The sequence below is a fragment of the Delphinus delphis genome, chromosome 8 (assembly GCF_949987515.2).
Source record: "Delphinus delphis chromosome 8, mDelDel1.2, whole genome shotgun sequence".
NCBI classification, from domain to species: Eukaryota; Metazoa; Chordata; class Mammalia; order Artiodactyla; family Delphinidae; genus Delphinus; species Delphinus delphis.
This window is the reverse complement of record NC_082690.1, coordinates 96235031-96259891: the sequence shown is the minus strand read 5'-3', so window position 1 is coordinate 96259891 and position 24861 is coordinate 96235031. Positions and strand designations below refer to the sequence as shown.

The 24861-nt window shown below is 51.6% G+C and overlaps 2 protein-coding genes across 4 annotated transcripts in view; both read right to left on the bottom strand.

Moving 5' to 3' along the window:
• Positions 1–5952, bottom strand: part of CRY2 (cryptochrome circadian regulator 2) — a 33739-nt gene extending 27787 nt beyond the window's left edge. The window contains exon 1 of the mRNA XM_060018766.1: positions 5708–5952. Coding sequence (XP_059874749.1) covers positions 5708–5922 — 215 coding nt within the window. The 5' untranslated portion in view covers positions 5923–5952. The remainder of the gene's footprint in view (positions 1–5707) is intronic.
• Positions 5953–16356: 10404 nt separating this feature from the next.
• Positions 16357–24519, bottom strand: SLC35C1 (solute carrier family 35 member C1). Of its 3 annotated transcripts, XR_011246576.1 has the most exons (4): positions 24467–24485; positions 22613–23334; positions 17165–19368; positions 16357–16627 (listed from the first exon to the last, which is right to left on the bottom strand). XR_011246576.1 is itself a non-coding variant. In XM_060018765.1 (3 exons), exons 2-3 carry the CDS (start codon positions 23106–23108, stop codon positions 18809–18811), a joined length of 1056 nt encoding a protein of 351 aa, XP_059874748.1. In that variant the 5' UTR covers positions 23109–23139; positions 24467–24519; the 3' UTR covers positions 16915–18808. The 3 variants fall into 3 exon arrangements, 2 of the variants coding, with proteins under 2 accessions (XP_059874748.1, XP_059874747.1); XM_060018765.1 differs by lacking the exon at positions 16357–16627 and having other exon boundaries at positions 16915–19368; positions 22613–23139; positions 24467–24519; XM_060018764.1 differs by lacking the exon at positions 16357–16627 and having other exon boundaries at positions 16915–19368.
• Positions 24520–24861: the final 342 nt, after the last annotated feature.

Genomic DNA, 24861 nt, shown 5'->3' with positions numbered 1-24861 from the left:
TGCTGCCACCTCTGACGTCGACAACCTGACACTGCCAGGCGGGGAATGCCACAGACCCACATTCCAGCACGAGCTGAGTCCTGGGCTCAGCCCGAAGCATCAGGCTAGCTCAGGAGCAGGCAGAGACTCCCCAAGGGGTTGCGATGGGAGACTGACAGGCTGAATGCTGCTTTATGCAAAGCCAAAGCTCCACCTCTGCGAATTCCTGTTTCTGAAACACTGTCACCCTCAGAAAAGGAAAGCTGAGACAGAGTGACGCACTTGCACTTGCTCTGGCCTCCTCCCAGGCCTCACCCTCTTCTCAGGAGGAAAAGACGAGAGACCAGTGTAAACTGCCTCTGTGCCACTTGAAACCTGGGCCCTGCCAGGCAGAATGCCTAGGGATAACTGGTGACTTAGATTCTGCAAGCCCAGGACAGAGGGTCCTGCGGCTCCCAGGAATGTCCCTGCCATGCACTTTGGGGGTCTCAGCCTTCATAGTCCACCACGCTGCCCAGGACTTTGATTTGAAGCTACAAATAGGACTGGCATGCACATGAAAGCTAGGTTCCAGCTGCCTTCTGTAGACTTTATTTCTAGACCTCATTTATTAAAAGGAGAGATTCCTTGCAGCATCTCTGTAGTACAGATAACCTTGTGAGAACCCTTTTCTTCTTTGACAAGAGAAGTCTATAGCCGAGGCAGTGAGCGGAAGGCACGACTCTGGACTCAGCAACCAAAGGATAATAACAGTAACAGCAACAACTAATATTTAATGAGCATTTACAATGAACCAAGTACTATCCTACTTGTTTTACATATATCACCTCCTTTAATTCTCATTTTACAGATGAGGGAAACTCAGGTACAGAGAGATTAAGTAATTTGCGTAACATCATTCACTTAACAGGTGGCCAGAATTCAAACCCGGACAGTGTGGTTTGGCGTCTTTATTCTTAACCACCAGGCTCCACTGCCTCTCAACCAGGACTTACCCCCTGAGCACCGAGGCTGTGCTGCCAGGGACTCAGCCATCAGAGAGCACCACAGCTCTACTCGTAGGCCAACACCTTTGCTACCAAATCCTTGCTCCTCCGGGGATCAACAGCTGTGAATCACCCAGAAGCTTGCTTAAATGCAGGATCTCAGGCTCCATCCCAGACCTCCAGAAACCGAATCCGCATTTTAGCAAGATCCCCTGGTGACTCCTTTGCACATCAAAGGTTCAGAAGCACTGTCCCAGAAAACTGAATTTTACTTCTAGCTTCTATTTACAAGTTGCCTTTCTTTGCTTCTAGTTTGTTTTCACTGAACTTCCTCTCTTTGAGAGCCTGGTTTCTGCCTCCCCTTTGGCCCTCTAGAAATGCTGTTACTTACTTCCAACTCCCCCGCTCCCCAGTCAAGCCCTGCAGGGCTCCTCCAGGAAGGGAGGCCTCAGGATGGCCCCCAGGAGCCCCAGCCTCCAGGCAGACAGAGAAAGAGTAGCCACCGCTAGGGCACCACCTGTGAGGACTGCCAAGAAGGAACAGGGGGCAGCGGAGCAGTGCTTGCCCTGGGCAAAAGCTCACTGGGGCCAGCGGGCGCATTCTTTCACCAGAGAGACCCTTGGGCCTTTGTGCTCCCCTAGAGCCCTCGTCTCCACATGGCCAGTTTCTCTTTACTCCAATGAGGGGGGACTCTAAAGAAAACTGGCCTGGGCATTGGAGGTGGCAGTGTTCAGGCAGGCAGCTAACCCTTGGCAGCTCCAAGCTGAGCTCACATGGCTGAAATTCAGAGCGCACCGTCCTGGGTGAGAGTTCAAGCTCACCCTTTGGATTAGACAACATGCGCAGCTTACTTGCATTATGTAAGTGCTCTGGAGCCAGAAGCAGACAGAACTGGAAGAAATCAAATTGGGATTTCAAAAAATACTAAAAGGACTCAGTAATTCAGGGACTCCACGGAACTAGCCCTTTAAAATAAAAGACACGTAGATCTTTCAGGGAAGGACTTCTCGAGAGAAGGCAGATTCTGTGTTGAGAAATATTTTGCTTGTTATTAATAGGAAGAGGGAAAATGATAGTGAACTCTCTTTTTGGGTCTAGATCGCCCTTGACCAAGTTTCTCTGCTTCAAGCCAAGGTTAACTGTAATGATGATATCATTGGCCAGCCCAGACTGGCTACATAGGCTATTAATATAAATTAATTTCTCCTAAGTAATTAAGAGCGCTTTAAGCCCCATGGAAAAGGATAACCCAAACCCACAATCCATAGCAGGGATTGATCTCTACGTATCACTTGGCTAAAACTATGTTTATTCTTTCCTAATTTCAAAGAGAAAGATGAATGTGAAAGTTTTCATTCCTTTTAGGCAAATGGAAACATTTCCTCAGCAGCAGAACAATACAGTGACTCTTGGGTACCAGTGTGAACAACTCAGAGAAACTCAAATTTCCCTGCCTGTAGACCTTCTTGCTGACCAAGTTCCAGGGAAGAACCACCCAACTTGGACAGTCCACCAGTGTTTAGCTCCCGGTGTTGGGAAGAGAGACACACTTGTTCTCACCAGGCATGCTGGGGAGTTCCCAGGTCATCTCATTCACTAGTTCTGAGTGATTTGGGCTGATATTTTATTTCTACCAACTCCTTCTGCCCCCAAGTTCCTGAATACAGGTGTAGCACAGAGCCAAGGAGAAAATGACATAAATAAAGGGTGAGGTGAATTGTTGCCAACACCCATCTGGGTTGCAGTAGGGAGAGAAAGGTAATGAAAAACTGCAAGGGCCATTTTTAAATCTAGAAGGGGCTCACATCCCCTTCTTTTTTTTTATGGTTCTCACTACAGTACTTCCTTCTAGACGCAGTAAATTTGGGGAAGGTGGGGCTGGGGAAAACGGCAAAGGGTTTAGCTGACTAGTGCTTGGCAGAAAAAAGTCCTGAGGCTCAAATGCTACAATTAGCCTATAAACGTCCCACTACCACCAAGGCAAGGAGTATGCAAGCCCTTCCCCTATGCTAATAAATGTACATGTTCTTGGTTGCCTTTCTCTGTCCACTTTTACTCTTAGGAAGGGCCATTCATGGTTATTTTAATCTGATTTATCTGCTGAAAAATGCTGTGTGGGAGTCAGTGTAGGAAGTGCAGGAGGATAACAGAGATACAGATTTTGGTTCCCCCCACCTCTTGCAGATGGCCCAGGGCCCACTCTTCTGAGGGAGGCTTCTCAGAGGCAGCAACTGAAATATTTACAGAGCTAGAATGTTACGCTGCAGCACAATTCTCCCAGGTCACTTCCAGATCCAGAAACAGCCACTGGAAGATTACACATATTGTAGTTACACAGAGGTACAGCTGGCTCCATCACTCCCCCAACACCCAACCGAGTGCATAAAACAGCCTGCAGTTCTGCCCTCGCTCTGAACCTGGGAGCAAAGAATATGGCGGGGGTGGTACGAATGTGTCTGTGCCCAGCTCCAGGAGCAGTTATCGTATTTGATCTGTTTTGTGTGATTTCACCTCTTTCTTCTGATGCCAAAACAAATCAGACTTCTTGCCAATGCACTGCAATACATATCCCGAGCTGTCGGGCTCAGGTCTGGGGTTCTCTAGCCCAGTGCTTCTCTGGCTTTGCTGCACACCACACCTTTAAAGACCCTAATGCCCAGACCATAACCCAGAACAATAAAATCAGAATTGGGAGAGAAGGGGGCCCAGACATCTTTCAAAGATCCTTAAATGATTCCCATGTGCAGCAAGGTTAAGAACCACTGCTCTAGTCTGTCCCCCTACTTTATTTACTTCATGGCATTAGTTCTACTAAATTAAGGTTGTTTACTTGTCTTGCGCCATGCAAATGTAGGTTCCAGGAGCTCTGGACACCACATCTGCTTGTTCACTGCTATTTCCCTAGCAGCACCTAGCAGTGTGCCTGGCAGATATTAGGCACTCATTAAATAATTGCTCAGTTAACATCTGCATTCCTACACAGTCTCTGACTTCAGGATTTGACACAGGCATCTGAACTGCCACATTCCTTTTCTCTCTCACTCACTCAAAAGCACAATCACAAGAGGGTGACCCACAAAACTCCTAGTTTCTAGCGAATCTGAGTTTAATCAGCAACAGAGTTTTTGTTGTTGATCTGTAATTTCCACTACCACAAAGGAGTAGGTAGTCCATGCAATGTCCTCCAAAACCCCCAAAAAGGAGAAACTCCGTGACAACGCAGCAAGCAAGCAGTCTGGATTCTATTACCTCTGCTCTGACTGGCACACTGCCACTGGGAGAGGGGCAAAGTCTCAGGCTTAGTCCATGCTAGGGATGGCCGGTCATTTGAGGATGTTTGTCAAACCCAACCTCCTATCTATAGAAACTGAAGCAGAGGCAGAGCAATACAGCAGCTGAAAATTGTGTGGGCAGGCTCTCCACAGGACTATCTTTAGTTGTTCTCTCAATATAAATGGGTCAGGAGGGGGGCACTTAATAGATCCACTGCTAGGGGCATTCACTCTCCTGGCAGGGCACACACACCTTGGTGAGGAAAGAATGGTGGAGAGCCAGCATATCCTGGGAATAACCCTGCCTCTCGAGCAACAAGGTCACAAGCAAACATGCTCCAAAACGATGCAAACAAACCAAAGGACTACCGAGGGGCGTGTTAAAGAGAGATGGGGACACAAGGTCTCAGAACTCCTTGGTTTTAAACACTCGTTAAAGAGAAAACCCATCAACTGCCTATCTGTTAATCTTCTCCCATGATCCTGTCCACTCCATCTCCTGGGAATCATCAAAGAGGGACCCTTGATATCACAGCTTTCCTGGTCCCTAATCTTAGTACATCAGTTGATAAACATCTAATCTATAATGGCTCAACCGTCCTTTAAAAACAATCTCATGAGAAGAGGAGGAAGGGACACTTTGGTTCCTTTTTTTTTTTTTTTTTTTTTTCCTCTAGCAAGCCCATAGCTGCTGAGGGAATTCTCCAAAATGGATTAAGTACTGCTCTCTGCTCTCCAGCTCCGGACACAAAGTGCCTCTAAGTGAACATGCCCTTGAGGCCTTTATCTATAATGAAGGGGAGACGGCACTTGCCCTATCTAACGCTAAGCCAGGGTCTCTAGACGCCTCCAGAAACAGAATGATCTTGGTGGAGGGAAGGCAGGATGGTTGAAAAAATGGATTCAGACAAACCACAGGCTTACAGATGACCTTCAGGAGCACAGCAATGCGCTCTTTACTTGAAGAATGCAGGCATCTGCCGTGCTATCAATTCAGAAACCTATCCCTGCCCTCACACCACAATAGTTCCTGTCCTCCCCCTTCCCCCGCCCCCAGTACACCCCTAAGAGCCTTAGACAAGGAGTCCCTGTTCTGCCTCTCACTGGCTGCAACTCCTTGAGCACGTCAACTTTGTGCCTCTAGGGCTCAAGAGTCTCATCTGTACAATGGGGATCATGATCTGTCCCACAGGAATGTCGTGAGGACCAAAGAGGGTAACACGCAGTGCGAGCGCGCGGTGTCAGAAGCTGAGCCCTGGTCCACCCAGGCTATTACTACGGGGACTAATTGCTTCCCTCTTCCCTACTTCTCCCCTCTGGAGACTCGGCTCCGTCCCCCTGCCCCACCTCCTTCAGGCCGGGGTCTTTCGGCAGAGGGGACTGGGGCCAGAGCCTCCCTTTCCGAGGATGGGTGCCCCAGAGGCAAGGCTGCGTCCCCCGGGCCCGCGAACCCGCCCCGGGCCCCCTCACCTCCATCGGTTGATCCCGACTGAGGAGGAGGCCGCGAACCAAGGGTCGAGGATGTAAACGCAGCGCACACAGTGCGCCCCGCGCACGGCCGCCTGCAGCGCCGGGTTATCATGGAGCCGCAGCCCCTTACGGAACCAGTGCACTGAGGAGGCGCCTTCCGCGCGGGCCGCCGGCGCCGGGGCCGCCACTGCCGAGGTTGCCACAGCCGCCGCCATCACCGCCCTGACTGCTCTGGCCACCGCTGCTCCGCCCCCATAGACACCGCGGGCTCCGCCCCCAGCCCGCCCAGTGACCTATGACACTTCCGTTCCTCTCTGGGTCCCCGCCCCCGGGACCTGGATCCCATCTTCTATTGGCTGGGCGCCTCTCGCCCGGCGATTGGCTCTGAGGCGCCCAGTCTGACCCCGTCCCCTCACGTTCCCACCATGTGTGGGCTCGCTGGGGAGGAGCCGGAGGGCTAGGCGGGTGACGCAGGCTGGCGCTCCCCAGAGAGGTCTGGGCTTGGACCGAGTCCGGAGGTACTGTGGATCCCAGGCTTGCCGCTGGAAGCTGTGTAGGCTGGCGGGGTTGCTGTGACTCCAGAAAGTGAATTACACGACGAACAACCGGCCGTCCTACATATTCATCGTCATCAATATCATCATCATCTACCTCACTCTATATACATCATTAAAACATTCTACTGCAGCCGCCATTTATTGAGTGCATTATATATGCCAAGCAACATGATAATACCCTTACATTGACTGTGCCATTTACTACTCAGTTCAGCCCAGTTGCATTCATTCAACGAACCCTAGTGAAAGAGCTGTTCTTATTCTCATTTTACGGACAAAAAAAACTGAGGCTGCCGCAGGGTGAGTGACTTGCTCAGTATCATAACGCTAATAAAAGGATTCTACCCCGATTATTGTGAATCCGAAGCTTCTGCTTTTACCTACAAAGCTATACTTGCGTCTGCGGTGAGCAACGTGGCATTTACAAGCGGTAGAGTTCAAAGAGTGGGGAGAAGTGCCCTGATGTGCAGCAGTAGAAGGTTTGGGAGTAGGGGCTGGAAATGTAGAGGACGTGGGTTGAGATAGTAATTATGCCATCAGATGAGTTTTGCTTTTACTTCTATGTTGAGTAGACTCAGTGGTACCACTGTATGCAAAGCACTGAACTGGAGTCTGTGTGGGATTCAGAGATGTGGAGGACACTCCCCATTCCTCCCAGGGGAGCCAGGTGGCGCCCTCTTCTCCTTCTGGAGTCTAGCACAGGGCTTGCTGATTGACAGAATGAGTGAATGACAGGATGTCTTCTCCACAGTGAAGTGTTGATGATGGACTAAGCTACCCTAGTCAGACTGGAGCTCTGGGGGTTATCAAATGAAGAGTCTATCTCAGTTTGTCCCTAGGTTGTGCCCATGCTCAGAACCCTTCCTGAACTTGGGAATGAGCAGTGAGGAATTTAGCAATATAGCTAGCAATTTAGTGGTGTTGATTGGCACAACTCTTAAACCAGTGTTGTTGCAATCCTAGGGTCTCTCATTGCCAGGGCTTTGTACAAACTGTTCCCTCAAACCTGGATCACAGGCCACACTCCACCCCCTTTCTGACTCCACTTTGTCCTGTGTCACTGCTCAGTGTAGATATCACTTGCCATCTGGTCCCAGCCTACCTAGTGACCCATCTCGTTCTGTGCTTCTTATCACTGGCCTTAGTACATGGTACGGGAATTTCTTACTTGTCTGTCTGCCTCATTAGCCTATAAATTACTGGAGGGCAAGGAATGTGGCTCACTTACAGCTGTATTTCCAGGGTCTAGCTCAGTGTTTGGCACTTTATGCTTGAGGATTATTTAGTAAAAGTTGGACAGGGACTAGAATCTCAGGTTGCCAGGAACTTTAATGGTCTATCCCAGTCTGGACCCTGTCGTCATTTTTGAATCCCCTCTCCAAATGCTTGCTGAACGAAGAGATGCCACCTCTCATTACTTTTCTTTTTTTAAAAAACATTTATTTATTTAAATTGAGGTATAGTTGATCATTTCTTTTGAGATTTTGTGTTCCTCTCTCCTACCCCCCATTTTTTAAAAAATAAATTTATTTATTTATTTGTTTGTTTTTTTTGGCTGTGTTGGGTCTTTGTTGCTGTGCAAGGGCTTTCTCTAGTTGCGGTGCGCGGGCTTCTCATTGCGGTGGCTTCTCCTTGTTGCGGAGCACAGGCTCTCGGCACACGGGCTGCTGTAGTTGTGGCACGTGGCTGCAGCAGTTGTGGCACGCGGGCTCAGTAGTTGTGGCACGCAGGCTCAGTAGTTGTGGCTCGTGGGCTCTAGAGAGCAGGCTCAGTAGTTGTGGCACACAGGCTTTGTTGCTCCGCGGCAGGTGGATCTTCCCAGACCAGGGCTCGAACCCATGTCCCCTGCATTGGCAAGTGGATTCTTAACCACTGCGCCACCATGGAAGTCCCCTTCTCCCCTTTTTTCTCCACAAGGTTGATGCTCTACTAGGAATGGAACAGAGAGTGGAAGGAGATCGTTCTTCCCTATAGCCTCAAAGATGGGTATTCTTCTCTTTTTCTCCTCTGAACTCCCACGATGCTTTCTCTATAGACCATGAGCTACATGAGGGCAGGGACTGTGTTTATCTTGCTCATCAGTGTATTCCCAGAACCTGGTTTGGTACCTGACATGTAGTAGGTGCTCAATAAATAGTTGCTGAGTGATTGTCATTTATCTCTTTCTATTTTTTTTGGTTGACATGTCTTGCAAGTTTATTTTAAACTATAGGTTCCTCTTCGTTCTCTCTTTTTTTCTCTTGGCAATTTATTTGTTGAGGAAATAGGGTCATTTTCCCTGCAGAGAGCCCCACATTCTGGGTTGTTCTCATTCATTGCGTCTCTGAGAATCATTTAACATACCAATCTGTAATCCTATACTTCCTGTTAATTGGGAGTTAGCTCCAGAGCTTCATAAGAATTCAGGATTTTTTTTTTTTTGGACAAGGATACCTTACAAATGAACTTTCATTGGGGAGCAGACACAAGATACCAACTTGTTTCTTTTTTTTTTTTTTTTTTTTTGTGGTACGCGGGCCTCTCGCTGTCGTGGCCTCTCCCGTTGCGGAGCAGAGGCTCCGGACGCGCAGGTTCAGCGGCCATGGCTCACGGGCCCAGCCGCTCCGCGGCATGTGGGATCTTCCCGGACCGGGGCACGAACCCGTGTCCGCTGCATCGGCAGGCGGACTCTCAACCACTGCGCCACCAGGGAAGCCTGATTTAGGCTCTTTATGTTGGGTTTTCTAGCATCCAGACTTATAAAGTCACCCAAAGAAAAAGAACAAAATGAGGAGGAATTGATGCCAAGAACCCCAGGTCAAGGAAAGCAAAGAAACACAGGCAGGGAAAACCCTCATTGCCTGGGAGCAGGAGACAGACCAGCTCAGCAGGAGAAACGACCTTAACACTGGCCACTAGGGCCCCGAACAACGTACTGAAAACTACAGGCGAGAGGCGTGTACAGAAACTGCGTCGCCTTCCCTGTGGAAGAACAGTGAAAGCACTGTCTGGGGTAGGGGTTCTGCCTGTCACTGCCCATCTGCAGGCTAAAGGCTTCATGCTCTCTCACCTTTCTCCCCCAATGCCATCACCTCTTTGCATGCTAGAATGCATTTTAAAAATATTAGAGTCGTTGAATTGTATGCTTCAAACGAGTAAATGCGTTGGTGTGTGAATTATAGCTCAATAAAAGACGTTTAAAAAAATTTATTAAGAGCCTTCTCTGCAATAGCCTCTTTACCAGTACTGAGGATTCAGTCGTGAGCAAGAGAGTCCCCATTCCTGCTGTCAAGTACTTTACAGTCCAGTGGGGGAGACAGTGCTATGGAGGAAATGCCCAGGGGTGGGATCTTATTGCCATAGCTAATGTCTGTGAAGCACTTACCGTGTGCCAGGGACCTGCTCAACTCGTCTGAGCCCCATGACAATCTGTGAGATACATCATTTTCTTGTCACCATTTTGCAGGTGAGGAAACCAAGGCACAGAAAGGTTAAGGAACCCATGCAAGGTTGCACAGCTAGTTGGTGGCAGAGCTGGAATTTAAATCCAGGCAGTCTGGCTCTAGGGTCCAAGTTGGGTGAATAAAGGAGGGCTTCTCTGAGGAATTGGTGTTGTCCAGGTATTCACAGTTGCCCCCTTCTTACCATCTGCTCTGTCTTGACCAAACTTTAGTCAGGCTTCTCCCTTTCCTACAGGCCCCTGGAGTCTGCTTGCCCCAAGCCTGAGCAAGCACCGAAAAAGTAGAATGTGCCTCCCCTTATCAGCTTCTCCTGGGAACTGGCTGACTAAAGACAGATGTTTTTCCTATCAGATCCCATTTGTCACTTCCCATTGCTTGTCTGTCTCCCCTCCATAGATTCTGCTTGCCTCCTCCTTTATCCTAAAAGAGAACAACCTTTCTCTTCTTGATTTTGAGATGCTCAAAGATTTCTGAGACTGGTGTGTTCTCTCTATTGCAGTAGCCTTTCTTTCTAATGAACGTGTCTCCCTATCTACGTCCAGATTTGTTTTTATTGGACAATGTTTGTGCTGAGATCTGAGGGGCTAGCAAGTGCAACTATGTGGAGAAGGGAAAAAACACTGCTGTGGGTAAAGAAAACAGCATGTACAAAGGTCCTGAGGTGGGTAGGAGCATTAAGCACTAGAAGAATTAAAGACTAGATGCTAAATGAAATGAACCCCAGGTCAAGCACCCAGGTTCCCTCTATCCTTCCGCTCATCTGTCCTCTGGTGTTGGCTCCTTCCCTCAAGGTGGCAAAATGGCTACAGCAGCTCCACCCACCTACAGAATGCTTCCTTTGTAAGAGAGAGGAAAGTCTTTAGGGAAGCACCCCATCAGACCTCTCCTCAGGTCTCATTGGCCAGGATTGCACACATGGCCTTGCCCAGGCCAATCTGATATGATTTAGACCGATCACAATTCACCCCTGGGGTTTGGATGGAGCTGGCCTCAGGGAAGCAAGAGTTCACCTGACACTTGAACAAAATGGGGGCTCTTTGGTCCAGAAGAGGGGGTTATTGGTGAACAACCAGCAGTGGCTGCCATTTGCACCTTCTATTAACATGATTAAAAGCCCTGAGGAATTTTTGGAGGAGGTTGATGGGATAGCATTCACTCTTTCACCCTCTCAAAATAAACTGTGAAGCCATATGCAAATATTCCTTACAATAATAGAAAGCTTTGTTATTATGCTGCTATGTTAACTATTCTTAGTATTTGCAGTAGCAAAATCGATCACAGAAGCCCCCCAGGTCCTCTCCTGCATCCCTGCGCATTTCAAGGACAGTGTGAAGAGGGGCAGTAAAGCTTTTCACACACTCTAAGGGCCTGCAAATGTTGTTTCTACTCATTCCTGCTGGAAAATGGTGGAAACAGCCAGAGTGACCCCCTTCAGGGAGCTTCTCTTCTGGGGAGATGGCAAAAGAAGGGTGCTTTAGCTGGCAAAGCCAAGAGTGACAATCCCATCAGCTCTGGTTCATAGAGGTGCTGCCACCTTTGCCCCCCAGTTCTGTGTCCTAGTCAACCTCTCGCAGATGTGATGAGGCTGCCAAATAAGTTATATTCTAAGAAAAAGGACGTGAAATGGTGGCCCAAGGCTGAATCTGGTCCGTGTGTGTGTGCCACACAGCCCACACAGTACTTTATAAATCCGAGTCACTGTTTAAAAGAAATCAGGAGATTGCACTTAAAGATTCAGATTTCCAGCTTCTCTTGCAAAAGTAGAAGTTCTGGCAATATAGGCCCAAGTGGCAAAAGATGAAAAGAACTCAGTCGTGCCTCCCCTGTTTGGAACTGTCCATTTCACCACAGCTCCCATCCAGCTCACCTTCCTCATTTGCGTTACTGGTGGTCCCCATTGCTGTCTTTATATCAGGAGTTCACTCCCGTGATAAATAAGTGTTCACCTTCCCTGTGATTGCAGCGGGAGGGAGGGAGCAGAGAAGGCAGATGAAGGCGGCAGGGATGGATGCAGCAACAGAGCCCTGGCATCTCCAGCTCCTGCCAGGGCAGATCCTTCCCACCCAGCGGGCTGGAAGGCTGCTCTGGGCAGGCCTCAGAGCTGAATCCACAGGGCCCGTGTGGCAGAGGGGACAGAGTCCTACCGTTTTTTCTGCCGTGAGCTTCCATCTAAGAATCACAGCTGCTGTTTATGTAGCAGATAGCGTGCTAAGCAGGCAACACGCATTATCTCATCCAGTCACTGCACTGCCCTCTGGTGTAGGAACTATCATCATCCTCTCTCTACATATCAGGCAACTGAGGCTCAGAGACATCAAGTCATCTGCCTATGGCCACACAGCTAGGAAGTGGCCAGGAAACTGAGTCTGCAGAAATGTCATCTGACTCACGCAAAGACGCCCAGCCAGCACTTGGCAGAGCTGGGATTCCAACTAAGGTCCAATTGCCTAGAAGTTGAAAACTGGTGGCCAGAGGGGCAAACTAGTTTTGGAAATTAGGAATTTGGGGCCTTCTGCTGGGTTCACTGGCCCCCAGTTTGCTATAGGCTCCACTAATCCCTGTTGACTCACACCCTGGCCTCTCCCCTTGCCTGTTATTTGCCTGGTCTCTGGAGAAGGTGAGAACCTTCATGTTCCTTTTATGCCCCCTCACCTTCCCACAGAGTCCGACTCAAGTGAATGTGAGCTCTTGGTCCCAGGACAGAGCTGGAGGTCTGTGTTTGTCTCTGTTGACCCCACCCCACCAGGTTTCATGGGAGTTGAAAGCTGAGATCGATGAGATACGGTTTGGGTTTGGGTTCAGCTCCATGACCATGATGCTGTTCCACAGCCCAAGTTCTGTTGGATAGATTGAGTCGGCTTCAGGATCCACTGGTTCACTGGGGTGGTGGTTGAATTGATTTTTACTGTTTTAAGTCATTTCTTTCTATCTGAGATTCAGGGCAAAGTGATCCTGCTTTAAATCAGGGTTATTAAAGGGGGTTTAGGATTACCTGAGATGAAGGTGTAAAGAGACTAGCTCAGGCCCTGCATATAGCGGGCACTCACTAAGGACCAGGGGAAGGAAAAATGAGGTAAGGCAGGGACCCTGTGCATAGTGACCTGGGGAGGAAGCAGAGAGAGGCTCGCTAGCTGGATGGAAAATCATATAAGCCTTCTGGGGCTACAGAGCAGCCTGGAAGCCGGACTGCAGGACTGATAGAAATGCAGACACCCCCAACGAGCCCCACCCTCACACCACAGGCTCCTTCCACCTGGCTGGGGCTCACCTGAGGCTATCTCCTCCTCCCAAGCCAGCCTGTACCTGGACGGAAAGCTGATGGGGAGTGGCAGTTGTAGAAATAAACAAAGCTCACCCGAATGAGAACAAACAGGCTATTTATTTGGAGCCTGCTATGGCGGGGGAGTCAGCCACCATCACTTCTAATGTGGCAAAGAGTTGAAGGCAGGCAGAGGAATGGGAAAGCTTTACAGTGAGAAAAGGGAAGGCTTCAGGAGGCTGTTAAACTGATGGGGAAGCTGGAGGTGGGCTAACTACAAGGGGGCCAGGGCGCCTTCCTTAGCTGGAAGTAGGGGGTGCGGGCCAAAATAGGGAAACAGGCAGTCATTCCCCAGATCCTGACTGTCCTGGGCTCACATCTGTGGAGATATTGGTTTGGGTTCCAGAGCTGATTGCTGCCGAAGCTGTGGGTCAGAGTTCTATTGTCATATATGGCTTGGCCAATGTCCATTTGTATGTTCAGTCTCACTGTGCAGAGAGGGAACCTAGCTCTGTGATTTGGGTCACGTTGCTAATTTCTCTGTGTCTTGGTCCCCTCACCTCATCTGTGAAAGGGGGATGTTAATAGTACCCGGGTCAAGTGCTTAGAATAGCACCTGGCATGGGGTGAGTATCTAACAATTGCTAGCAATAATAATAGTCGTGGTGATTATTATTATTTCTAAAAATGATGATGATGATGGTGCTTAGTAGAAAGGGCACTGGCCTGGGAGGAGGGGTCTGGGCTCTATCGCACTGCGGCCTTGGTCAAGCCTGTCATGCATTCTGAGCCGCAGGCTTCTCTGTGGAATCTGGGGCTGGACTCTGATTTCCCAACTCATTCCTGGCTCTCATGTTATAAATTCCCCACCTGTGCTCAACAGGTGCCGGACATCCTGCTGTCGTCCCCACGCTACTAACCACTCCTCCCTGCCCCACACCACCCATAGCCTTCCTTCACCTAAGCTCCCAGCACACCTGGACCAGGTGCTTCAGTGCAGCTGGCTCTGCTGTCCCATTTCAGCTGGTTTCAGGTCCTAAATTTAGCCCTTTCACAGGAGCCAAGGTTTGGGGGGTGGGGGGATGGGCTGGGCGAGGGCTGCATCTGGTGAGGCAGCTGTGGGAAGCAAATCAGACAGGGGGCCAGCAGGGCTGAGTACCACACTGTTTTGTCATTGGTGTCCCGGACTAGTCCTTTGACCCTTTGGGGCCTCAGTTTTCTCATCTAGTAACTAAATTTCATGTATGTTGACTCCTTAAATCAACATATTATCTCTTAATTAGAACAACTTTCTTTTCTTTTATATGAGGAAAAGGATCAGAGAGGTTAAGTGATTTACCTAATTCATTCTCCTCACAGCAGCTAGAGGGAACTTTTTAAGCTATAAACCAGTCATGGCACTCCCAGTGGCTTCCCCAGGCACTGAGAATAAATCTAACCTCCTTGCTGTGGTCAGTAGGGTGTTCCCCGGCTGGAACTTGGTCTCTGACCTCCTCTTTTTCCACCCCATGGTGAGTGGAACCAAAAGGAGCCAGTGTTTCCAAGTAATGTCAGAAAGTTGCCAAGTCTGTCTCTTCCTCCTTTCCTATTCCTGGGATTTTTTTTTTTCTTTTTTTTTTGCGGTACGCGGGCCTCTCACTGTCGTGGCCTCTCCCGTCGTGGAGCATAGGCTCCGGACGCGCAGGCTCAGCGGCCATGGCTCACGGGTCCAGCCGCTCCGCGGCATGTGGGATCCTCCCGGACCGGGGCATGAACCTGCGTCCCCTGCATCAGCAGGCGGACTCTCAACCACTGCGCCACCAGGGAAGCCCCGGGATTTTTTTTAATACAAATTTATTTATTTTTATTTTTGGCTGCATTGGGTCTTTGTTGCTGCACACAGGCTTTAGCTGTGGTGAGCGGGGGCTACTCTTCGTTGTGGTGCGTGGGCTTCTCATTGTGGTGGCTTCTCTTGTTGTGAACCACGGGCTCTAGGCACGTGGGCTCAGTAGTTGTGGTTCGCGGGCTCTAGAGCGCAGGCTCAGTGGTTGTTGTGCACAGGCTTAGTTGCTCTGTGGCATGTGAGATCTTCCCGGACCAGGGATCGAACCTGTGTCCCCTGCATTGGCAGGCAGATTCTTAACCACTGTGCCACCAGGGAAGTCCTTATTCCTGGGATTTTTGTCCCCTGGGAATAGCTGGTTCCCCAACTCTGCTCCTACCCACCTGGACTTCTCTCTGGTTCTGGACCACACCCAACTCTTCCTTCCTCAGGGCCTTTGCATGGGCTGTAACCTCTGCCTGGGATGCCCTTTCTTTAGCTCTTCCTATGGCTGGCTGCTTCCCATCATTTGGGTCTGAGGTTAAATGTGCTCAGGGAGAGGACTTCTCTGATTCTTTTGTCTAGAGAAGGGTCCCCTCTGATATTCTCCATTTTGGCTTTTTTGTTTTCTTCATTGTCCTCAACATGCTGTATCTGTTTACTTGTTTTTAGTGTCTTGTCCACTATTTGTCTCCCTAGTGCCTGATGCATAGTAATACTCCAAGAGGTTGTTGTTTGTTGATGTTGGTAAGAACAATAGCTCACTGCATTTCCAGAATGGTGCTGAGCATTAATTCACTATCATTTTGTGTGGCAGGAGGGACAAGGGTTATCCCCATATCTCAGATAGGAAAAGTGAGGCCTGGAAATGTTAGGGGACTTGCCTGAGGCCCCCCAGCTTCTAAGAAGTGGAACCCAGGTCTCCTGACTCCTGGTCAAGTGCTCTTCAAAAACAGAAGTGAAGGGTTTCCCTGGTGGCGCAGTGGTTGAGAGTCCGCCTACTGATGCAGGGGACACGGGTTCGTGCCCCGGTCCGGAAAGATCCCACATGCTGCGGAGCGGCTGGGCCCGTGAGCCACGGCCGCTGAGCCTGCGCGACCGGAGCCTGTGCTCCGCGACGGGAGAGGCCACAACAGTGAGAAGCCCGCGTACTGGAAAAATAAAAAAAACAAAAACAGAAGTGAAGAGCGACGCGTTCTGAAGCAGAGGTGTGTTGCAGGTTGGCCCAGCTCACTGTTCCTAAATTCTCCATCTTCACCCACCAATTTTTTTTTGCTGGGCAGGCTGACTTCCACATCCCTGTCTTTTGTACCAGGCTTTTTTTTTTTATTGTTTGTTGTTTGGGGCAAGTTAAAATATATTTTCTGAGTTTTTTTTTTTAGTTGTATCCACCCTATTTCAGGTTATCTTTGTTGATGTCAGATGTGTATATGACGTTTATATGGTTCTTTTTAACCCTTCCTGGCTTTTTATTTTAGAGGAAACTTTGAAGAGAAATGCCTTCTTGATAGATACATTTTTTCTTTAGCAACTTGTTATCACTGGAATCAAAGGGAGAAAGTGATCTCTTTTTCCATTGGTTGTATTTGTATGTCACGAACAAAAGACAATTTGTTCAAAAAAAAGGGACAAGAGAGAAGGGGAACAGTGGGTTTGCAGGGGAAGGAGCACCTCTTCTGCTGCTTGCAGGGGAAACATTCCTGGAGGCGGTCTTGGCTCCTTTAAATACCATAGAGATGAGCTGGGGGCGATGGTGCTGACTGTGGGAGAGGCTGGGATGCTGGCACTGCGCATCTTTGTGCTTTTCTGCGTGGGGGTCTTGCACAGTAGGCTGTTCAGTTGTGTCCTGAGAGTTAAGGCTGCCTGAATTTTTTTCAAACTATTTAGGTTTTCCTTGAATCTTGTTCAAGAAAGTGCAACTAACGTTAAGAATGTTATCTCAATTTTCTGATCATACAAAGGGTGCAGAAACGATTATGTCCCTTCTCTGCTTAAGGGACATGGTGATGGTTTTAAAATCGTTTAGAATCAAGTCCAGATTGACCACTGCATTCAAGGCTGTTCATGCCATGGCCCACCCTCCTTTTCTATTCACCCTACCCCCCCCCCAAAAAAACCTCTCACCACCCCCCATGTGCTCTTTCCTCAGCTTAACCTTGTTTCCTGGGCCAGTCTACCCTTGCTCCTGGAACCCCCTACTTGCCCAGTAATATTCAGTTCAAACATCTTGGCCCTTGTGAAGACTTGGCCTCTCCATCTTCTGAGACCTCAGGGCAATACTGCATCTGTTATTTGATGTGTGTTTCTATTCGAGACCCTTGAAGCAGATTTGGGTCTTCATACCAGTATGTTCTACCACAGTGCCTGGCACGTAGTAGATGCTCAAAAAATGCTGCGTACCTGTGCTCTGAAGGCAGAGACCTCCTTCTGAATCCTACTGCTGCCTCTTCCTTCCTGTGCTCCTCCTTGAGCCTCAGTGTTCTCATCTGTAAAATGGGGGATCGGCGATGGTGCCCACCTCAAGGCGCGTGGGAGGGCTGTGGAGATGAATGATGGAATAGAGGACTCAGCAGTGTCTTGCCTCCAGCAAGTGCCCAGTAAATGGCAACAAGCACCAATATGAAACCTGAGGTCTGGAAGGAGTCTTGGTATTTGAATCAACCCCTTGCCTGGAGGGAGAACAGATTCTTAGAAGGGCTGTCCTGCTCGAACCCAGGCTTGGCGATGGCAGGGATGAGCCTTCGTTCATAAATCCCAGCCAGACCCTGCCTGTCCCTTCTCGCTGCACACACACAGGATGTCTTACTCTGATTTTTAATTAAATCACACACAATTCAGGGCATCGGGCCCCACCAACTTCATTAGAAACCACCTGGGATTGTGCGGGGACGCGAAGAGAGTAGTCGTGAGAAGCTCCACTCTCCCCAGCCTTTCGTTACAGGCGTTGAAGACATCAGGAGTTACCCCAGGGAGTTTCGTTCCACTTGGTGGAACAAAACACCCAACAGAAGGAACAGGAGTTGTGAAAGCCACCCTCAAGCCCAGAGGGTGTGGTGAGGGGAAGGGAAGATTCTTTCCTTCCCAAACTCAGGGAAGTTTATAATTGTTAGCTTAACACCTTCATCAAGATCAGGTTACAACACCTGCCCTGCAGGGACCTGGATCTTGGGGGGCCCAGCACAGCTTAGGTGGAAGGCTCTGAGCTGACCCTGGCTCCATCAGCATTCCCTGGAGAGGCAGAGTTGGGAGAAGCCAAAGCGGCTCCCTGCCTCCACTTCTGGGGGGCTGTTACCTGAGCCAGGTAGCTGTTTGTGCCAGGTGGCAGCTGCCCCTCAGGGGCAGGGGAGTGAGGCGGGCAAAACTGGTGTTAGCGATTGCGGGAGGGTGTTAACGAGCAGGGGCCTGGGCCAGGCTTGGTACCCCCGATCCTTCACCCCCTTGCACGGGGGCTGCTGGTCTCAATGCAGAGAAGAGAGAATGCTTGTTCATTTCCTCCCTCAGCCCAGCCTACACTTTTCCTCCAAAAGGCGGCTGGTTTGGGGTGGGCCAAAGCTATGCTGCCTGCCCCGGGGCACAGAGGTGTGAGGTTTCCCAAATCCTAAGCCTGTGGTGGGGTCACACCCCCACCTCCCCTGAGTCCAAGTGAAGATGTAATGGCTTTGCCAATACTGTCCCTTAAAGGTTGTGGCCTGTCCCCAACCCCAAAGGTCATGTGGAGGTAGGAGGCCCTGGCAGGGGGACAGGAAGGGGTGCTGTCCCTCTCCTACTCCCAGAGAGCTGGTGCTCTTCCAGAGAACCTAACTGGCTCTTCCCATGGGGGTTCCCTCCTCCCTAGGGGAGGACAAAAACCCAGAAATAGGAAGGGGGGTCGAGACAGGTTTGGCAACTTTCTGACATCACTTGGAAACACTGGTTCCATTTCAACCACCAGATTCGCATCAAGTCTGTAAGGCCACTGTCTCTGGGTCCAGAGAGACACCTTCACTTCATTCATGGGCATTCTCCCTGGGCTGGGCCGGGCCATTGCAGGGTCTCCGGAGGAGCTCACACCTCCACGTTACTCTTCTCGTCCTCCTTGGGGCGGGGCTCCTCCTGAATCTTTTTCATCTCCCAGCCCCTGACCCAGGTGTAGGCGGAGGAGCCGCCCAGCACCATCATGTTGCTCATCCACCAGAGGAAGCTCTTCGTCTCCTCGTAGTAGAGGACAGCCAGCACCGTCTGGGCACAGGCTTTGGCTGTGCCGGACACGTTGTGGGTCAGGGGACTGGTGAACTTGATCTGCAGTCCTGTTACATAGCCGATGGCGAAGCCAAACAGGCCGCCCAGCGTCATCATGCCCCAGAAGTGGGCACTGCCCAGCTGGGGGAAGTTGTAGAGGGCTGGGAGCTCCCCCAGCAGCAGGAGCAGGGGCAGAAAGAGGACGCAGGCGTTGACGTTGTTGTAGAAGGTCAGACGCCAGATGCTGCCGTCCACCGCCGGGAGCACCTTCTTGGTGTAGATGGCATTGAGTGAGACGCAGAGGCTTGCGAGCACGCCAAAAAGGGTGCCCATCCAAGACAGGGTACCCTCTGCGCCCTCCTGGTCCACACCAAGCCAGAAGCCACCTACAGTAGGGAGAGGAGGAGAAGGGTGGGGGGGGGGAGGAGGAAGGACAGAGAATTTTGCCACCAAAGTTCACAGACTGTGTAACGCTGTCCCCATCATCCCATCCTCCCTGCTCTTCCTGCAAGAAACGTGTGCAAAGTCTCCACTACATGCTAAGCACCACTCAGGGCTGGGGAAGCAGCTCAGGACATGAACCCTTCCTTACGGAGCTCACATTCTGGCAGAGGAGAGAGTCATTAAAATGATTAAAGAAGTAATTTTAAAGAAGTAATTTCCCAATTACTTCCTTAATTACAATTGTAATGAGGTCCATAAAACAGTACAGGGTGCTGTGAGAGCCCATAACTGGGCGACTGTGCTGACCTGGGGCACCTGGAAAGCAACATTTGAAATGAGCTCTGAAGGATGAGCACAGATACCGCACTTAGCGGTTAAGGTGACCTTGGGAAAGCGACTTAAGGTCTCGGAGCCTCGGCTTCCTGGTCTGTAAGATGGGAGCCTACGATGGTTGGAAGCACTTGTGGCCTGAGGTCTTTGGGGACAGTCACTCTTTCTGAGACTCTCATGTTGTGACATCTCCTGCTCACAGAGCCTCCATGGCACCCCACTGCCCCCCAAGTCTGCAAGGAGTCTCAGCCTGGCACGCGGGGCCTCCCATGCCCTTGCCACGATCTGTGTCTCTATGTCACGATCACCCCGAGTCCCCTCTCATCTCCCTGCTTCTCACACCAGAGCTCAGTGTCCTTGATCATTTACTGCACCAGAAACACCCTCCTCCTTCCTGAGAGATTCCACTCATTCTTCAGGGTCAAAGCCAGTCTCTCCAGGGGTGAAGTCTTTCCTGATATCCCCAGCACCCAGACCTCTTCCTGGCCTCCTCCTGCTGTGCTTTCCTTCAAGACCCTTGCCTGCCCTGGGCTGCTAGACACCTGCCCGTGGGGACAGTACAGTCTCTTTAGCTAGACTCCACCTCCCCAGAAGGCAGGGGCTGAATCTTACACGTTTTATCTCCCACCACAGCAGCCCGCGATGTGGTTTTGGTGCCAGAGAGATGTGGGCTCTGATCAGGCTCTGCTATGTAGAGGCTGGGTGGCCTGGGGACAGTTTACTTAACTTCTCTGAGCTCCCATTTCCTTCAGCTGTAGAGATCTGGGTCACGTTCTTGACCCTCCCACTCCAATCAATCTACTCTCCGCCTCGCAAACAGAATGATCTTCCTACAGTACAGATCTGCTCAGGTCCTGTCCTGGCTTAAAGCCCCTCTGTGCCTCCCCACTGCCCTCAGGAAACAGTCCAGACTCACTTAACTTGGGCAGCCTCATGGGTGCATCTTGCTCTGGCCCAGCCATGCAGAAATGCACATGTTTTTTCTACTGACTAGAACATTCTCTCCTCACTCCTTCCTTATACCCATCTAGTACTTTCTCTGGAATGCCTGCTTAGATTCCTCCCTCCCCACTCCCCACCAGGGTTTCCACAGCACCTTTTGTGTCTCAATCCCAGGAGGCCTGGAGAGTCACCTGAGACCCATCTTCCCCCTCGAGGAGTAAGGAAGGAAGGGGAAACACTGCGGAGAGGAAGCCAGGTGCTGGGCCAGCACAGACCACCAGCCTCCAGGGCGCCTGCCCCATCAGGCTGGACAGCGAATGCACTTTCCCAGAAGCTATCTCACCATCTGCTACTTCGATTACTTTCTGGGACTTGGGCCTAGTTTCCCTAATGACTTCATTGGTCGGCATGCAAATTTGCCAACCAGGAGGTCCCTCCCACTCCACCCCTTATAGGGTCAGCAGGGCTGAAGTGGAAATTCCTGGGGCATTTGGCTAAGTGAGGCCTGGGAGCCCATACCAGCTCTCTTGGGGAGGAAGTGGAAGCAGCGAGCCTGATCTGCCAGGGGTCTTAGCAGCTCCCCCCCACTCCAACCTCTGCCCTGCTCCCTCTCCCACCTTGGACCTAGACTGGGCAGCCCTAGGCCCCGAAGTGGCTCAGTGAGGGGAACATTTTCTAGGACAGGTGGCCTGGGATGGGCCTCTCCCCAGCAACCAGTGCAACTCAGCCTGAGACTCTGAGACACCAACTGAGAATATGTAGGTCAACCAAGATGAAATTTGCAGCACCAGGAAGAACCTGCACAGGTTCAAAGAAAGATCCCATTCCTGGATGACTGAGCCCCAGGAGGGCTCTGAGGGGGTGGGAAGCTGGGGGTGCTCTTACCTAATGGGCTGCAATAAAACATTTTGTGATGATGGAAATGTTCTGTCATCTGTGCTGTCCAATACAGTAGCCACTGGCTACACGTGGCGACTAAGCACTTGAAATGTGGTTACAGAATCTGGTAACAACACCTGCAACTGAATAACTGAATTTAAAAAATTTCACTGAAGTTGAATTGGAATAGACACATGTGGTCAGTGGCTGCTGAACCGGATAGTGCAGTTCTAACCTCTAGGGGACAAGAACAGAGCAGAGTGGTTAGAAACACAGGCCTGGGGGTCCGGCCAATCTGAGTTTGCATCCCAGCATGGCTACTTCCTAGCTGTGGGGCTCTGGGTAAGTGACTTAACCTCTCTGAGTGTCAGTTTCCTTGTTTGTGTAGAGTTGATCATGGTGACGCTACCAGCCAGGGGTATCTGGGGACCACAGGAGATGCTGTATGCAAATGACTAGCACAATGTCCCCATCAATAATTTTTATTTTCTGAGGGTCAAGTCTGGGAAGACGGCTAAGTTATCTCAAAGCATATCTCTTGCCACTGACTCAGGCATTATTGTAAGTCTGCAAGGTCAGACGGTGATGGTATATTTATTACAAGATGCCATGTCCTCTAGAAAGAGCACTGGATGGGGGGTCAGGACACTTGAAGTCTTGAGAAGCAAGAGAGTATAGTAGTGGTCAAGTGTAAGGAGCCAGATTGCTTGAGATTAGATCCCACCTCTGCCACTTAGCTGAGTGATCTTTGACAAATTACTTAACCTCTCTGTGCCTTGGTTTTCCCTCTGTGAAATGTAGATTAGAATCCCATCTTGTTTGAAGGGCCCTGATTGGGCCCCTAACTTGCTAGGTGACCTCCAGAAAGTTACTTGCTTTCTCTGGACCCCAGGCTCTTCCTCATATGACTGTCACGACAAGGGAGCTGGGACAGATAAAGTCAAAGGTGGTTGACAGGCTTATTCTTTAGGGTTTTGGTCCCCATCTTCCCCCACCCCCCACAGCCATTCCCCGTGGCCCTGGCTGGCCACTCACCAATGATGATGGTGCAGGTGAGCAGGGCATAGAAGGAGGTGGTTTGCTTAAGCAGCAGGTAGGAGAGCAGCACATTGAAGACGGTGGTGAGTGAGCGACCCACGTTGTAGAAGGCCACACCCACATACTTGAGGCAGAGGTTGTTGAAGGTGATCATGCCGATGAAGACCACCGACAGGGGCAGGATGCTTCGGGCCACCCTGAGGTCCAGGCGCAGGGTGGGGAAGTCCATGGTACCAGGGCAGCAGGTGGCCAGTGAGCTGAGGCCCTTGCACAGCAGCGCGGTCACCAGGCACTGGTAGAAAGTGACGAAGATGGGGGTGTCCAGCTGTAGGGAGGGGCTATCCAGTAGGTACTTGTTAAGGAACACCATGGAGATGGACGTGACCCAGTAGAGAGAGACTACCAGAGCGATCTGCAGTGCCCGCAGCACAAAGGGCTTCTCGTGGCTGGCCTCTGCCTCTCCGGAGGGGTCGGAAGTCCCCATCAGTGCCATGTGCAGGATCTTTGACCGCTTCAGAGAGGCCCTGTTCATGGTAGCAGAGGAGCTGGGTCACCCTACAGCCAGACTGATTTCCTTGAGTACGGAGCAGTGAGCTCACTTCTGCTTTCTGCAAGCTGAAGTCCTCAACTGTCACATGGTGGGTGGCCTGGAGGCCTCCCACCCGTCTCCTGGATGGAGAGGTTCTGCTCTGGGGTGAGTTCCACAACCTGCTGCCACCCTGAGGGGGTTCATGAGACAAGACACAGGGAAGAGGTGAGGGACGGGCTAAGGCTGGACAGAGATGACAGGTCAGGGGAGAAGGGGCTGGGACCTAGCAAGGAGGATTCGCAGGAAGGGGGGTGGCGGGGGAGAGATATGGAAGGAAAAGGGGGAGAAATGCAAGGCGGGGGTGTTAGAAAAGGGCGGGGGACAGCGTGGTGAAGAGGTGCTGAGAGAGACAGGCATGGGCTGCTATGGGAGAGAAAGGTTTGCAGGGTGAGAGGAGGAGGCATGCAAGGAGCTGAAAGGAGAGCGTGCGGGGGCGTTTGGAAAGAGGGTGCAGGCGAGGTCAGAGGCGCTCACGGCCCAGGTGCCGGTACAAGCCCAAGGCGCGCAGTCTCCCCAGGTGCCGGCCCTCGCTCCGCCCAGCAACCTCCGGGCTTCCGAGGCCGCTCCCGCCGGCGAGGCGGGCCCAGGATTCATTTCCTGACACGCCCCCAACCGCCTCCTTAAAGAGCCCGCAAGCCCCGCGTCTCCCTTAAAGCCACAGCCTCAGAGAAATGGCCTTCGGAGTCAGGCTCGCGTCGGGTCCCTGGCAGCCCTTGTGCGCTCCCTGCCCGCAGATGGTGGTGCTGGTGTTAGATATCGGTAGCCGCGGGAGGTGCCTGTGGGTGCTAGAGCCTCGGCCCACTTCCTCCCCCCAGTCCCCCTCCTCCGCCCCTGCTCCACATCCTCTAGAGGCTTAACGCCCCTCGACTCGGCTCATCTGCAGCTTCACGTTGCCCCTCATCCCCGGGCAGGACTGCGTCCCCAGAGCCTTAGGACCACCCCGCGTTCCCCGGCGTCTAGAGAACCCCCGCCCCCAACCTACCCCGCGTCCCTCTACCTAGTCCCGCTCACACTTCCAAAACCTTGTTGCAGTCTCCTCCTTCCCCCTACTTTCACCGCCCCCATCCCTCTCCCGAGCCGGAGACCCCCAACAGCGCCCCCATCCCACCCCACCCCACCCCCGATTCGAGACCCTTCAGGCGGCCGGATCCGAGCCTCAAGTCAGCACCCCATCCCCAAACACCTTCTCCAGGCCGGGCTCAGCCGCAAGCTCCGACCCCGGGGCTGGCGTTCCCTGGCCGCGAAGGCGACCCCGCTCTTACCCCCTCCTCTGCACCGGCCGCCGGCCCGCGCCACATTGAGCCGCACCTGCAGCGCCGCGCCCAGGGCCGCGCCCGCGGGAGACTACTTCCTGATCCCAGCTCCGGGCGTGAGCGCCGCGCCAGCCTCGCCGGCTTGCTCTCCACGTGGACCCGGGGTGGCGGCGGGGCGACCCGGGCCGCAGCCTGACCTTGGCCCCGGGTTATCCCACCGGTCGTGGGAGCAGGCCCCCTTCTCTTTACAAGGCCACCCCAGACCCGGGTATACCGCCCAGGATCCCCGGCTCCAGTTACCGCGGCTTGCACATCCCAGTACCCGGCTGCATTCGTGGTCCGCTGCCGCGTAACCGGTCTGTGCTTCCAGAAGTGTGTTCGGGGAACAGCCGGGATTCTTCCTG